This window comes from Hyla sarda, chromosome 4 (assembly GCF_029499605.1).
Source record: "Hyla sarda isolate aHylSar1 chromosome 4, aHylSar1.hap1, whole genome shotgun sequence".
Taxonomy (NCBI): Eukaryota; Metazoa; Chordata; class Amphibia; order Anura; family Hylidae; genus Hyla; species Hyla sarda.
In genome coordinates, this window is record NC_079192.1 from 384458809 (window position 1) to 384476819 (window position 18011).

An 18011-nucleotide genomic window follows, 5' to 3' on the forward strand; every position below is an offset into this window, starting at 1 on the left:
AAAATAGAACTCCAGAACCCCCAGTGAAGACTGACACACAGGAAGACGCAAAACACTGTATAAAAACACACACACTGGCGCGCCATCCAATGCCCCTGGTCAACTGGGTGGCAACCATGTGGGCACTGCAACAAGAGAGAGTAGTCAGTAGCAGCCGAATAGATGCTTAAACGGGTACTCCCCTGGAAAACATTTTTAATTAAATCAACTGGTGCCAGAAAGTTAAAAACAGATTTGTAAACTTACTTCTACGGTATTTAAAAATCTTAATCCTCCCAGTACTTATCAGCTGCTGTATGCTCCACAGGAAGTTGTGTAGTTCTTTTCTGTCTGACCACAGCGCTCTCTGCTGCCACTTGTTCGTATTAGGAACTGACCAGAGCAGGAGAGGTTTGCTATGGGCAATTGCTTGTACTTAGGACTGTCTTAGGACAGACAGAGGTGTCAGCAGAGAGCACTTGTGGTCAGACAGAAAAGAAATTCAAAAAGAAAAGAACTTCATGTGGAGCATACAGCAGCTGTTAAGTACTGGAAGGATTGAGATTTTTAAATAGAAGTCATTTACAAATCTGTTTAACTTTCTGGCACCAGTTGATTTAAAAAAAAAGAAAAATAATTCCAGTGGAGTACCCCTTTAAAGGGGTACTCCACTGGAATTCTTTCTTTCTTTTTTTTTTTTAATCAACTGGTGCCAGAAAGTTAAACAGATTTGTAAATTACTTCTATTAAAATTTTTTAATCTTTTCAGTACTTATGAGCTTCTGAAGTTTAGGTTGTTCTTTTCTGCCTAAGTAATCTCTGATGACACGTGTCTCGGGAAACGCCCAGTTTAGAAGAGGTTTGCTATGGGGATTTGCTTCTAAACTGGGCGTTTCCCGAGACACGTGTCATCAGAGAGGATTTAGACAGAAAAGAACAACCTTAACTTCAGAAGCTCATAAGTACTGAAAGGATTAAGATTTTTTTTAATAGAAGTAATTTACAAATCTGTTTAACTTTCTGGAACCAGTTGATATATATAAAAAAAAAAAGTTTTTTTCCTGGAATACCCCTTTAAAGACTATTTAGATCTGTCAGTTTTAGACCATGGCAGCTTGTGCAGAGGAAGGAAAACAAAGAGGGCAACAGGGCGGGTGGCATTTCTAACCCCATTTAGCAGGCTGGCAGCTCGTGGCAGCCCCTGCCAGCATTTCAAGACTCTCGTTAACTTTGCAGGAGATAGTTGAGATGAGTTACATGTCCGGGTCGGGGCTGAAAAATCCCTGCTAACTACTGCGGGCAGACAGACCTCTGGCTCCGCTGCCAAGTCCTGTGCCAACCCCAATGCAAACAAACCGTACAGCTTTACAGCTGACAGACACTCCATAAAAGATGTCTTCCCGGGCGCGTTGATCACACACGATGGCCCGACACACACAAAACAGAAACCAGAGCCTGCCAAGGCCCAGCCGAGAGAAACGGGAGGGTGGCGAGGGCGCGCTGCCACGGTACATGGCAGATACCTGATCAGGGATTATATTAACATATAGAAAACATACACGCCATATCAAGCAGGGACGGATTCACCAACACGATTAACCCTTTGCGTGCCACTTCTGACAAGTTTTATTTAGTCAAGAATTGGCTCTATTTCACAGTCCTCCGTTCAGCTTTCAGTTGTTTTCGACAGAGATCTACATGCCGTAGCGGTCCAGGGGCAGTGCGCTGTCCTGCTGTATGCCTCAGTTCATAGACTGAGGATTTTTTGTTGCATTTCATTAAAAAGAAAAAAAAAATTTAATAAATAAATAAAATCATGACACTCTCTATTCCACTCAGCTTTCCAACTCTTACAAAACTACAACCTCCAGCTGCCCGCCAAAGGTGTCGTATTGCGGGGCTTGACAAATTTGATTTGAATCTAGGAGCCGGCTCCAAATAATAACAAAAAAATAAAAAATAAAAAAAAAAAGTTAGGAGTCAGTTAAAAAAAAAAAAAATTATAGTAATATTGATGATCAGTATGATTTTTTTGTGTTTCTACCAGAGCCATTACTTTTTCGCAGTTTTAACTCTTGATAACTCTTTCTAAAGTTTTTTTTTTTAAAGGGTACCTCTCATCAAATAAACTTTTGATATATTTTAGATTAATGAATGTTGAATAACTTTCCAATAGCATGTTAATGAAAAATATGCTTCTTTCTATTGTATTTTTCCCGATCAGTCCTGTCAGCAAGCATTTCTGACTCATGCTGGAGTCCTAAACACTCAGAGCTGCCAGCCTGCTTTGTTCACAGCCAAACAGGCTGTGAACAAAGCAGGCTGGCAGCTCTGCATGTTCTCCTTTGTGAACAAAGCAGACTGGCAGCTCGTAGTGTTTAGGACTCCAGCATGAGTCTGAAATGCTTGCTGCCAGGACTGGTAGGGAGACCCCTAGTGGTCATTTCTTCAAAGTGGAAAATTAAATAGAAAGAAGCATATTTTTTAATAACATGCAATTGTAAAGTTATTCTGCATACATTAATCTATAATATATCAAAAGTTTTTTTGATGAGAGGTACCCTTTAAATTGTGCTTGGAATTTTCATTCTCGTTTCTGCCGTTGACTTTGCAGGATCAGGAAGGTGATAATTTTATAGTTTGGACAATTCCGCACTCGGCAGTGCAAAAAAAAATTTCAAATGGGAAAAATTTGGCGATTTGAATTTTTATCTTGTTCTATATTTTCTATTATATACTTTATTGTTTGACTGTTTATAAAGATAAATGTAATGAAATAGCATTACATTGAGCTATGATATTGGAGATAAGCTGTATTAATTGCCAACTCACCAAGGACTCCGAGGACCTGTCGACCACCAGGTATGTGTGACAGCTGTTAAAATGTGGAATTTAAACAGTTAAATGACAGACATTGGAGTAATTCTAGCAGATAGCAGCAGTTACCTGCTGGGTATAACACGGGCCTGGCTGCCTGGCACGTGCCATACTCCCTTGTCCGACCAATGATGTAAATGTATATCATGGGTCGGGAAGAATTGTGTAATCAATGGAAAGGGCTGGACAAACACCTAGGCGCCAGTATGAAATTCTCGACCTGGCGTCTGGGATTTTTGAAGCCCTGTCCTATTGTGTGACGCTAGTGATCTTTAACATGTGGTTCTCTGGTCTTTTGCAAAGCTACAACTCCTAGAATGCCTAGACGCCAGAGGCTGGAGTGTCACAGGTTAGGGAACACTGGTCTGGGGCTTTCCAGGCATGCTGTAGTTTTGCAACAGCTGGAGGCACACTGGTTGGGAAACACTTGTTTAAAGAATGGCTGAAAAACAAAATTCAGTTGCCGCCGTAAAATGGAGTCTAAAATGCCCCCCTACATCAGCCATCTGAACGAAGCCTAAAAGCAAGTTGTCCATTATGTACGCGATAAATGACTTGGTATACAAAACCGTCAATGACGCTATAAAACACCATAAAAGTAAATTATACGCTGCAATCCATTTTCCTTTTATAAAGAAAGTCAATGGGAAATGTATTCTGCTGTACGGCATGCAGTAGAATCTTTAAGCATCCGTGATTTTTTATTTTTTGTAAACATTAACCGAGGTCATAGCCCCGCCCCCTCATGACGCGGAGTTATCCGACCCTCTGAGCGCAGTGATCTGGCTGGAGAGCGCATGCGCAGTTCTGGGGGTGCCCAGCTTTCAGGGCAGAGCTGTGTAAAACAAAACAGCGCATGCGCTCTGAAGACAGAACGCAACGCTCAGAGGGGAGGATAACTCTGCATCATTAGGAAGTGGAGAAACCAGAAATTAATATGCAACAAGGGGGGGGGGGGGGTATTTGGGCATCTGCCTCTGGAACCCAAAGTGAGATTGCTGGCGGGGGGGGGGGACACTTTGATGGATGGCGGACACTTTAGAGGAAACTTGCCCTTAACAAAACTTTACTAAGTAAGTGAGCACGTTACAGACTCCTGTTCACCCAATGTACTGGGTTTAGTGGGGGTGAAATTAAACATGTCCTAGAAACACTCAGACCCTGGATGATCACGGAATGTGAATAGGTGACCAGGACTGCCCCATTAAAGGGGTATTCCGGCCGTAGACATCTTATCCCGCCTGATCGCGGGGGGCCGACTGCTGGGACCCCTCACGATCTCCATGCAGCCTGCATTCTGTGCCGTTCTGCTGCTCCGGTCTCGAAAACCTCTGTGTTTCCAGGGACTGGAGACGTGATGTCCCGCCACGCCCCCTCGTGACATCACACCCCCTCCCATAGACATGAATGGAGGGGGACGTGGCACGATGTCACGGAGGGGGACGTGGCACGATGTCACGGAGGGGGACGTGGCGTGATGTCACGAAGGGGGACGTGGCGTGATGTCACGAAGGGGGACGTGGCGTGATGTCACGAAGGGGGTGTGGCGTGATGTCACGAAGGGGGTGTGGCGTGATGTCACGAAGGGGGTGTGGCGTGATGTCACGAAGGGGGTGTGGCGTGATGTCACGAAGGGGGTGTGGCGTGATGTCACGAAGGGGGTGTGGCGTGATGTCACGAAGGGGGTGTGGCGTGATGTCACGAAGGGGGTGTGGCGTGATGTCACGAAGGGGGTGTGGCGTGATGTCACGAAGGGGGTGTGGCGTGATGTCACGAAGGGGGTGTGGCGTGATGTCACGAAGGGGGTGTGGCGTGATGTCACGAAGGGGGTGTGGCGTGATGTCACGAAGGGGGTGTGGCGTGATGTCACGAAGGGGGTGTGGCGTGATGTCACGAAGGGGGTGTGGCGTGATGTCACGAAGGGGGTGTGGCGTGATGTCACGAAGGGGGTGTGGCGTGATGTCACGAAGGGGGTGTGGCGTGATGTCACGAAGGGGGTGTGGCGTGATGTCACGAAGGGGGTGTGGCGTGATGTCACGAAGGGGGTGTGGCGTGATGTCACGAAGGGGGTGTGGCGTGATGTCACGAAGGGGGTGTGGCGTGATGTCACGAAGGGGGTGTGGCGTGATGTCACGAAGGGGGTGTGGCGTGATGTCACGAAGGGGGTGTGGCGTGATGTCACGAAGGGGTGTGGCGTGATGTCACGAAGGGGGTGTGGCGTGATGTCACGAAGGGGGTGTGGCGTGATGTCACGAAGGGGGTGTGGCGTGATGTCACGAAGGGGGTGTGGCGTGATGTCACGAAGGGGGTGTGGCGTGATGTCACGAAGGGGGTGTGGCGTGATGTCACGAAGGGGGTGTGGCGTGATGTCACGAAGGGGGTGTGGCGTGATGTCACGAAGGGGGTGTGGCGTGATGTCACGAAGGGGGTGTGGCGTGATGTCACGAAGGGGGTGTGGCGTGATGTCACGAAGGGGGTGTGGCGTGATGTCACGAAGGGGGTGTGGCGTGATGTCACGAAGGGGGTGTGGCGTGATGTCACGAAGGGGGTGTGGCGTGATGTCACGAAGGGGGTGTGGCGTGATGTCACGAAGGGGGTGTGGCGTGATGTCACGAAGGGGGTGTGGCGTGATGTCACGAAGGGGGTGTGGCGTGATGTCACGAAGGGGGTGTGGCGTGATGTCACGAAGGGGGTGTGGCGCGGCGTGACGTCACCAGTCCCGGAAACACAGAGGTTTCTGAGACTGGAGCAGCAGCTTGGCATAGAATGCGGGGGCTGCAGCGGCTGGCCCCCCCACAATCAGACATCTTATCCCCTTATCCTTTGAATAGAGAATAAGATGTCTATGGCCGGAATACCCCTTTAACTTACATTAGGAGCCTGTCCTGGTCACTCAACGTGATAATAGGTCACTTTTTCCCAACTAGGGTGCCTCCAGCTGTTGCAAAACTACCACTCCCAACATGCCATAGGCTTTGCAACAGCTGGAGGCAGCCTGGTTGGGAACCACTGTAATAGGCATTCTAGGTGCCACCATACAGGGGCTGTGCATGGCTCCCTACCGAAAACCATACTTGTGCCTGCCCCCTCATGACACGACCAAAGTGATTGGCGATTCGCCATCTTGCTAATCTAATGACTTGTTCCCCCTTTTGAGGAGAAGTGTTTGCCTATAACCCCCCGCCCCCCCCCCCCCCACCACAGTATGGTGCCCACCCTGCCATTACTAGAGAGAGCATAACCCGCCCCCCCGCCTGTCCCATGGTTCAACTTCCTACAGTACGTGAATCATTCACAGTGCCGTGCGGCTGACACACGATGACTGGTTTAACCCCTCCAACGCCAAAGCCAATGCTTGACACTGAGATTGCTGTAAACCTAACTCACTTCCTCCCGGAGAGCTGCACTGACTCAAGCCCTCGGGTTAACTCTTTCGCTCCTGCAGCGTCCGGAACGTCATCATCGGTCTTACCATTACGGGAGTGAATGCCGATTTCTGTACCCACTAGGGGGTCCTTTAAGAAGTCCTAATAAAAAGGAACTGGTAGTTGTAATGTGGCCTACCTAAAGTGTAAGGCAGTGTTTCCCAACCAGGGTGCCTCCAGCTGTTGCAAAACTACAATTCCCAGCATGCCCGGACAGCCGAAGGCTGTCCGGGCATGCTGGGAATTGTAGTTTTGCAACAGCTGGAGGCACCCTGGTTGGGAAACACTGGGTAGGGATCACTATATGGTATGACACGGTGACTGGGAACCCCAATACACCGCCCCACCTACCACCTTTTGGTCACAGAGGAGACGGACTCTCTCAGCACCGCGGCGTCTGCTACAAGTTGTTACGCCAATCCTGGACAGGAAAATAAAGTAATACTGAGTAAACACTCATGACGGCAGCCATAATGCCCCGACCAAATATTTAGTAACACCATAGAAACCATCTAAAAAGGAGGACAATGAATTCATCGCCGATACAGGTTACAGTAAGGGAGCGCTCGCCGCCATTCGCAAAAAAAAAATAGACCCGACCATGTGGGCCACCAAAATAAAGAGGAATCAGACCGTCCATTGGTTAAATCAGATCCGCCGGATTGTCACATGACGACACCGGCCACAGATGTGTCACAACTGATAATCTAGTATATTGTACGATACAGTGTACGCCAACCTCTGGCTGTCAGGCTGTCTCAAGACTACAACTCCCAGCATGCCCCACCAGCCTCCAGCTCTCAGGGCCTGCTGGGAGTTGAAGGTTTGCAGCAGCTGGAGGGCCACAGGATAGGAAACACTGATCTAATAGAATACAGAATAAATGAGCGGACAGGTGGAGCATGCTGGGAGTTGTCATCTAAAATTAATAATAATGATCATACTAGTAGTAATAAATAATATGTCACACCCACTGATTTCAATCACATGACTTATCGCAAACTTGTCACACCATGGCACCTTGCGATGTATTAAACCGTAACAAGATGCGGACTAAATATCAACAGATATAAATACTGATACTTAGTATCTAAATACAACCAGATAACTATACCGCCCCTAAGTATCTAAATACAACCAGATAACTATACCGCCCCTAAGTATCTAAATACAACCAGATAACTATACCGCCCCTAAGTATCTAAATACAACCAGATAACTATACCGCCCCTAAGTATCTAAATACAACCAGATAACTATACCGCCCCTAAGTATCTAAATACAACCAGATAACTATACCGCCCCTAAGTATCTAAATACAACCAGATAACTATACCGCCCCTAAGTATCTAAATACAACCAGATAACTATACCGCCCCAAGTATCTAAATACAACCAGATAACTATACCGCCCCAAGTATCTAAATACAACCAGATAACTATACCGCCCCAAGTATCTAAATACAACCAGATAACTATACCGCCCCAAGTATCTAAATACAACCAGATAACTATACCGCCCCAAGTATCCAAATACAACCAGATAACTATACCGCCCCTAAGTATCCAAATACAACCAGATAACTATACCGCCCCTAAGTATCTAAATACAACCAGATAACTATACCGCCCCTAAGTATCTAAATACAACCAGATAACTATACCGCCCCTAAGTATCTAAATACAACCAGATAACTATACCGCCCCAAGTATCTAAATACAACCAGATAACTATACCGCCCCAAGTATCTAAATACAACCAGATAACTATACCGCCCCTAAGTATCCAAATACAACCAGATAACTATACCGCCCCTAAGTATCTAAATACAACCAGATAACTATACCGCCCCAAGTATCTAAATACAACCAGATAACTATACCGCCCCAAGTATCTAAATACAACCAGATAACTATACCGCCCCTAAGTTTCCAAATACAACCAGATAACTATACCGCCCCTAAGTATCTAAATACAACCAGATAACTATACCGCCCCAAGTATCTAAATACAACCAGATAACTATACCGCCCCAAGTATCTAAATACAACCAGATAACTATACCGCCCCAAGTATCTAAATACAACCAGATATAAATACTGACCCTAAGTATCTAAATACAACCAGATAACTATACCGCCCCTAAGTATCTAAATACAACCAGATAACTATACCGCCCCAAGTATCTAAATACAACCAGATAACTATACCGCCCCAAGTATCTAAATACAACCAGATATAAATACTGACCCTAAGTATCTAAATACAACCAGATAACTATACCGCCCCAAGTATCTAAATACAACCAGATAACTATACCGCCCCAAGTATCTAAATACAACCAGATAACTATACCGCCCCTAAGTATCTAAATACAACCAGATAACTATACCGCCCCTAAGTATCTAAATACAACCAGATAACTATACCGCCCCTAAGTATCTAAATACAACCAGATAATTATACCGCCCCAAGTATCTAAATACAACCAGATAACTATACCGCCCCAAGTATCTAAATACAACCAGATAACTATACCGCCCCAAGTATCTAAATACAACCAGATAACTATACCGCCCCTAAGTATCTAAATACAACCAGATAACTATACCGCCCCTAAGTATCTAAATACAACCAGATAACTATACCGCCCCAAGTATCTAAATACAACCAGATATAAATACTGACCCTAAGTATCTAAATACAACCAGATAACTATACTGCCCCAAGTATCCAAATACAACCAGATAACTATACCGCCCCAAGTATCTAAATACAACCAGATATAAATACTGACCCTAAGTATCTAAATACAACCAGATAACTATACTGCCCCAAGTATCTAAATACAACCAGATAACTATACCGCCTCAAGTATCTAAATACAACCAGATAACTATACCGCCCAATGTATCTAAATACAACCAGATAACTATACCGCCCCAAGTATCTAAATACAACCAGATAACTATACCGCCCCAAGTATCTAAATACAACCAGATAACTATACCGCCCCATGTATCTAAATACAACCAGATAACTATACCGCCCAATGTATCTAAATACAACCAGATAACTATACCGCCCCAAGTATCTAAATACAACCAGATAACTATACCGCCCCAAGTATCTAAATACAACCAGATAACTATACCGCCCCATGTATCTAAATACAACCAGATAACTATACCGCCCCAAGTATCTAAATACAACCATATAACTATACCGCCCCTAAGTATCTAAATACAACCAGATAACTATACTGCCCCAAGTATATACACACAACCATAGACATCTATACTGCCCCCTATGTATACACACACAACCATAGACATCTATACTGCCCCCTATGTATATACACACAACCATAGACATCTATACTGCCTCCTATGTATATATACACACACACACACAACCATAGCCATCTATACTGCCCCCTATGTATATACACACAACCATAGACATCTATACTGAACCCTATGTATATACACACAACCATAGACATCTATACTGAACCCTATGTATATACACACACAACCATAGACATCTATACTGCCCCCTATGTATATATACACACACACACACACACACACACACACACAACCATAGCCATCTATACTGCCCCCTATGTATACACACACACAACCATAGACATCTATACTGCCTCCTACGTATATATATACACACACACAACCATAGACATCTATACTGCCTCCTACGTATATATACACACACACACATAGACATCTATATTGCCCCCTATGTATATACACACAACCATAGACATCTATATTGCCCCCTATGTATATACACACACAACCATAGACATCCCTATACTGCCTCCTATGTGTGTGTGTGTGTATATATATTATATATATATATATATATATATATATATATATATATATATATATATATACACACACACACAACCATAGCCATCTATACTGCCCCCTATGTATATACACACACAACCATAGACATCTATACTGAACCCTATGTATATACACACAACCATAGACATCTATTCTGACCCCTATGTATATATATATACACACACACAACCATAGCCATCTATACTGCCCCCTATGTATACACACACACACACACAACCATAGACATCTATACTGCCTCCTACGTATATATACACACACACACACCCATAGCCATCTATACTGCCCCCCATGTATACACACACAACCATAGACATCTATACTGCCCCCCATGTATATACACACAACCATAGCCATCTATACTGCCCCCCATGTATATACACACACAACCATAGCCATCTATACTGCCCCCCATGTGTATATACACACACAACCATAGCCATCTATACTGCCCCCCATGTGTATATACACGCACAACCATAGCCATCTATACTGCCCCCCATGTGTATATACACGCACAACCATAGCCATCTATACTGCCCCCAATGTGTATATACACGCACAACCATAGCCATCTATACTGCCCCCCATGTATATACACACACAACCATAGCCATCTATACTGCCCCCCATGTATACACACACACACACAACCATAGCCATCTATACTGCCCCCCATGTATACACACACACAACCATAGACATCTATACTGCCCCCTATGTATATACACACACACAACCATAGACATCTATGCTGCCCCCTATGTATATACACACACACACAACCATAGACATCTATGCTGCCCCCTATGTATATACACACACAACCATAGACATCTATACTGCCCCCTATGTATACACAACCATAGACATCTATGCTGCCCCCTATGTATATACACACACAACCATAGACATCTATACTGCCCCCTATGTATATACACACACAACCATAGACATCTATACTGCCCCCTATGTATACACAACCATAGACATCTATGCTGCCCCCTATGTATATACACACACACAACCATAGACATCTATGCTGCCCCCTATGTATATACACACACAACCATAGACATCTATACTGCCCCCTATGTATATACACACACACAACCATAGACATCTATGCTGCCCCCTATGTACACACACACAACCATAGACATCTATGCTGCCCCCTATGTATATACACACACACACAACCATAGACATCTATGCTGCCCCCTATGTATATACACACACAACCATAGACATCTATGCTGCCCCCTATGTATATACACACACACAACCATAGACATCTATACTGCCCCTATGTATATACACACACAACCATAGACATCTATACTGCCCCCTATGTATATACACACAACCATAGACATCTATGCTGCCCCCTATGTATATACACACAACCATAGACATCTATGCTGCCCCCTATGTATATACACACAACCATAGACATCTATGCTGCCCCCTATGTATATACACACACACAACCATAGACATCTATACTGCCCCCTATGTATATACACACAACCATAGACATCTATACTGCCCCCTATGTATATACACACAACCATAGACATCTATACTGCCCCCATGTATATACACACAACCATAGACATCTATGCTGCCCCCCATGTATATACACACAACCATAGACATCTATGCTGCCCCCATGTATATACACACACACACACACACAACCAACCATAGACATCTATACTGCCCCCCATGTATATACACACACACAACCATAGACATCTATACTGCCCCCCATGTATATACACACACACAACCATAGACATCTATACTGACCCCTATGTATATACACACAACCATAGACATCTATACTGCCCCCCATGTATATACACACACACACACAACCATAGACATCTATACTGCCCCCTATGTATATACACACACAACCATAGACATCTATGCTGCCCCCTATGTATATACACACAACCATAGACATCTATACTGCCCCCTATGTATATACACACACAACCATAGACCTCTATACTGCCCCCCATGTATACACACACACACAACCATAGACATCTATACTGCCCCCTATGTATACACACACACACAACCATAGACATCTATACTGCCCCCTATGTATACACACAACCATAGACATCTATACTGCCCCCTATGTACACACAACCATAGCCATCTATACTGCCCCCTATGTATACACAACCATAGACATCTATACTGCCCCCTATGTATACACAACCACAGACATCTATACTGCCCCCTATGTATATACAACCATAGACATCTATACTGCCCCCTATGTATACACAACCATAGACATCTATACTGCCCCCTATGTATACACAACCATAGACATCTATACTGCCCCCTATGTATACACAACCACAGACATCTATACTGCCCCCTATGTATACACAACCATAGACATCTATACTGCCCCCTATGTATACACAACCATAGACATCTATACTGCCCCTCAGAATCTGTAATGACAATTACTACAATGGGACAATATAAACTTTTAGGAAACTTTTCACAATCTGACAGAACTTTCTGTCCCCTTAATAAACTTGTAGAGTCCCCGCAGGCAGTGAGGATGATGACTACTACCACCCCCACCCTCCACTGCTCCCCGCCGGACGGCTCTTACCGCGATCAGGGTGCTGTTCCGGCACTGCTCCCCGTTGCTGCCCCCGTCTCCCGGCTCCATGGTGCCGCTGCTGGCCTGGTTGCCCCGGGTTTGGTCGCTGCTGGCCGGCGGTGGCTGCTGCCTGTGTTTGCCGGCTCTCTTGGCCTTGGCCTGCAGGCAGCGCTGGTGCAGCTGGAAGGTGTGTTGCCGCTCTAGCTCCAGCCGCTCTCCGGACACCGCATCGAAGCGGGACTCACAGTTGCCGTGGTGCCGCCGGCACAGCTCTATCCGCCGGCGGAGGCGCTCCATCACCGCGCTGTGCCGGGGAACCACGAAATCCGCCATCTGGGGGCGGGGGGGGGGGACGACGAGCGCAACCTGTTCCCTGCAACGAGCCCTCCCCTCCCGCTTCACAGTCCCCCGGACCCTCTTCGCCCTCTCGCCATTGTTATCTGCGCAGCCGCCATCTTGAAACTGCTTTTTTTTTTTTTTTTTCCTTTTTTTTCTTTCTCTCTTTTTTTTTTTTTCCCCTCACGTGACGTCACGGGGCGCAAGCCAATAAAACTCCAGCTGGGCGGGGCCGAGCGGTGACGTCGTGTTTTGTAAACGGAGTTGTTTGTCTACGGGGGAGGCGATGGGAAAAAAAGGGTGGAGACTGCGAGGAATTTTCCTTTCGCCCTATCAGGAAGCAGTTTAGGGTAAGACTCCTCCCCCGGCAGCAGAAGTTTGTTCTAAGTTTCCTTAGCTCAAAACAAAACAAGTGGTTTATTTGTTTAACTTTTTTTTTTTTTTTGGACCCTTTTATTTTTTTAATGGAACAAAGTTCAGATTCTGCAGTGAGGCTATAAATAGAGAAAAGGGCAGCGACTCCTGATTAACGCTGAGCTGCGCACAATATAACACAGCGGCTATTTATAGCTCTGCGCCGTGACAATCTAATTCCATGTAATGTGGATCTCCTGTTTGTGGTTGGCTCTTTCATAACTACGCTTGTATAATAATAATTATAAAAAAAAATCCTACTCTAGAACCGGAAAGTTTGGGAAAGTCCATAGTTCGGAACTTTTTTTCTTATCAATATTGTGTTTGATATAAAAGACATTATCTTACGTAATTAAAGGGGTACTCCACTGGCCAGCATTCGGAAGTAAGTGTTCCGAACGCTGTTTTTGCGCTGTGGGGGTCGGCCACGCGCCGTGTGACGTCATGGTCACGCCCCCCCCCAATGCAAGTCAATGGCAGGGGGCGTGATGGCAGTCACGCCCCCTCCCATAGACTTGCATTGAGGGGCTATGTATATAGAAAGCAGGCGGGCTCAGCATCATACGCTATTAAGCGTACCAAACAACAATAACTACACAAAAAGAAGGAGAGATACGCAATATAATGCACACCCACAATAACTGTAATCCAAAAAGTATATCTTTATTACATATAAATAGTACAAAAAGCAGACAATACAGTTAAAACCAATTAAAAAAGGCCCAATTGGCCACTGCACAAACGAGGGGGGGGGGGCAGGTGCCCCCCTAAAGACCCCACGCGTTCCGTTGCCCGTCGGCAACTTCCTCAGGGGTGTTGTGCCTCCTTGATTTAGTCTCTGCTATATATACCAAACATAATTACCCTAATTATGGTGAAGGAGTTACCTGTTTGCCCATTGTGTCCCGTCTCCGGTCATTGACCCGCTTGTACTTCGGGGTACAGAGAAGGTTACATCCGTTCCCTGATCTACATCCGCTCCGTCACTCTCTTACAGCTGCGTCCCACACACACGTCACTCACGCATGCGCAGGCTGTTGATATGGAGTATACCCTGCACATGCGTGAGTGACGTGTGTGTGGGACGCAGCTGTAAGAGAGTGACGGAGCGGATGTAGATCAGGGAACTGATGTAACCTTCTCTGTACCCGGAAGTACAAGCGGGTCAATGACCGGAGACAGGACACAATGGGCAAACAGGTAACTCCTTCACCATAATTAGGGTAATTATGTTTGGTATATATAGCAGAGACTAAATCAAGGAGGCACAACACCCCGGAGGAAGTTGCCGACGGGCAACGGAACGCGTGGGGTCTTTAGGGGGGCACCTGCCATATTACTCCTCCATCTATTGTCCTCTACTACCAGTCCCCTGTGCTATATACTGAGGATATTCAGGTTGTATACATATTATTGGTGTTGTGGGGACAGGACTGTATTGATTTAATATTCTTGTTGTATGATAGGTTGATAACCTAAGTATTTGTGGAGGCAGGTGCCCTGGGTGGGGTTTCTCCCCTTTCCTTTTGGTAGGGGGTCCCCCCCCCCCCCCCCCCCCTCGTTTGTGCAGTGGCCAATTGGGCCTTTTTTAATTGGTTTTAACTGTATTGTCTGCTTTTTGTACTATTTATATGTAATAAAGATGTACTTTTTGGATTACAGTTATTGTGGGTGTGCATTATATTGGGTATCTCTCCTTCTTTTAGTGTAGTTATTGCATTGAGGGGCGTGACCATGACATAACAATGGGAGTGGCCAACCCCCACAGCACGAAAACAGCGTTCGGAACACTTACTTCCGAATACTGGCCAGTGGAGTACCCCTTTAAAGGCGTTGTTCCGAGATGTAAAGATATTGCCTATCCATAGGATAGGTCATAACTAGCTAATCTATTGGGAACTAGCTAATGCAACTGTTGAGACCTCCAACCCAACCCGCAAATGGAGGTCAGTGTCCCCTGAACTACTAAGGTTCCAATACCATTTTCTTTCTTTTATTTTTTATTTATTTTTATTTTTTTGTTAGACCGAATACAAGTAGCAATTTTTTTTTTTTTTAAAGGGGGTACCCCACTGGAAAACATTTTCTTTTAAATTAAGTGGTGCCAGAGAGTTAAACAGATTTGTAAATGACTTCTATTTAAAAATCTTAATTCTTCCAGTACTTATCAGCTACTGTATACTACAGCGGAAGTTGTTTTCTTTTTGGATTTCTTTTCTGTCTGAACACAGTGCTCTCTGCTGACACATCTGTCCATTTTAGGAACTGTCCAGAGCAGGAGCAAATCCCCATAGCAAACCTCTCCTGCTCTGGACAGTTCCTAAAATGGACAGAGGTGTCAGCAGAGAGCACTGTGGTCAGACAGAAAAGAAATCCAAAAAGAAAACAACTTCCCCTGTAGTATACAGCAGCTGATAAGTACTGGAAGAATTAAGATTTTTAAAAAGAAGTCATTTACAAATCTGTTTAACTTTCTGGCACCACTTAATTTAAAAGATAATGGCCCTCATTTACTTAGAAAATCGGGTTGTAAGTCTATCTTGCTTTCTTACCCGACTGCTTTTTTCCCCTGGTATTTATTATTATGTCGCATCCTGTTTGTCGCACGTGTTTTTTGTTGGTTTTGGTTTCCAACTCCTCTGAGTTGTCGGGAAAAAATCCACAACAATTCAACAAATTCGGGTTGGAAACCTTTATAAATACGTGGGAAAGCTCAGAAATGTCGGGTTACGCCCCTTTTTCGGGTTTGGGAGAATCTACATCGGGTCCGTCGGGAAAAAATGTCGCATCATGTCGCAGACTGGCCCACGATGTCTGCGACATGTCGCAGACAAAGATGCGCCAATAAAACCCGACAAAACAAGTCGGGTTTAGAATAGTAAATGAGGGCCAATGTTTTCCAGTGGAGTTCCCCTTTAAGTACGTACTAATACCAATTACCGATACTTTTCTTTATAGTCATGTGACAGCAGAGGTGGCTCTAGAGCAGTGTTTCCCAAGCAGTGTGCTTCCAGCTGTGGAAAAACTACAACTTCCAGCATGCTCGGTTAGCCTTCGGCTATCTGCATCACTTCCTGAGTGAAGAATTGAGGGGAACAGGTGCTGGAGGAGATCAGATGTCTGGACCAGGATGGAGCCCGGAAGGATGGCCATCTGTCACAGCATCTCCAGAGAGTCTCCAAAAGGCACCTTCCAGGGAACGAAAAAGCCTGGAGTTAACTGAGTAAAACGTGCGCAGTTTACTACAGACATGGCGGCCGTTACCACGCTGCTCTCTGATTGGCTGGGCCGCACATACCCTCTCAAAAGTAGGTAAAGAAAAAGAGGTGCGCTCCTAGTGAAATACCGTGAGTCAGAAGTACAGGTTAATTGCACCTTACCGTGTGGTGTTGTACTTCGAGTACAACACCTTAGATGGCATGTATACTCGACGTGAAAGAGGTGGCTGCCTCAGCGTCCTTGCCCGTGACCTCAGGTTATGGTTGGAAATGGAATAAATAGAACTAAAAAATAGGACAATCCGGATGGTGCCTTCCTTTGTATAAATAGAACGTAAAAATTGCCGATCTGGTTTAAAAGGCAATATTTATTGGATTTGACATAAAATAAAATAATAAAAAGAGGGTGCAACTTAAAAGTTTCGAATCCGAACCGGATTCTTCATCAGGCAGGGTGTGTTACAGCAAGGAAAGTGCGCCAACTTTAAATGTGAACAACTGAAGTACTGATCACAGTGGGCAGCAAAATAATGGTCTCCAGCGCTGCAAAACATACCCCCGTACCTCCTAAGCATTAAATTTACATCCATTATTACTTAGGGTAGATATGTGTATATTTATTAATGTTAGTAGTATTTTAATACTGTCCATTATATTGAACATTGTATATTGACACACCTGCCTGACCTGTGACCCGGCGGTACTTCAGTTGTTCACATTTAAAGTTGGCGCACTTTCCTTGCTGTAACATACCCTGCCTGATGAAGAATCCGGTTCGGATTCGAAACTTTTAAGTTGCACCCTCTTTTATTATTTTATTTTATGTCAAATCCAATAAATATTGCCTTTTAAACCAGATCGACAATTTTTACGTTCTATTTATACAAAGGAAGGCGCCATCCGGATTGTCCTATTTTTTAGTTCTATTTATAGCACATACCCTCTCGACCCAGCTCAAGGGGCAGTGTAGCATAAGGGTAGCATATTTAGCGTAGATGTTTTCTTTTTGGATTTTTTTCTGTCTGACCACAGTGCTGTCTGCTGACACCTCTGTCCATTTTAGGAACTTTCCAGAGTAGGAACAAATCCCCATAGCAAACCTATCCTGCTCTACTACAGACATGGCAGCCGGTACCCCGCTGCTCTCTGATTGGCTGGGCTACACATACCCTCTCGACCCAGCTCAAGGGGCAGCATTACATAAGGGTAGCATATTTAGCGTAGATG

The 18011-nt window shown here is 45.0% G+C and overlaps 1 protein-coding gene across 7 annotated transcripts in view; it reads right to left on the reverse strand.

Moving 5' to 3' along the window:
• The window catches only part of MAML1 (mastermind like transcriptional coactivator 1), a 119655-nt gene that overhangs the window by 85805 nt on the left and 15839 nt on the right, over positions 1-18011 (reverse strand). Inside the window, exon 1 of one of the 7 annotated variants that reach the window (XM_056517004.1) lies at positions 12826-13248. The exons of the other annotated variants lie outside the window; for them this stretch is intronic. Coding sequence (XP_056372979.1) covers positions 12826-13149 — 324 coding nt within the window. The 5' untranslated portion in view covers positions 13150-13248. Of the gene's footprint in view, positions 1-12825; positions 13249-18011 lie in introns of those variants that run through there. 7 annotated transcript variants of the gene reach the window in all.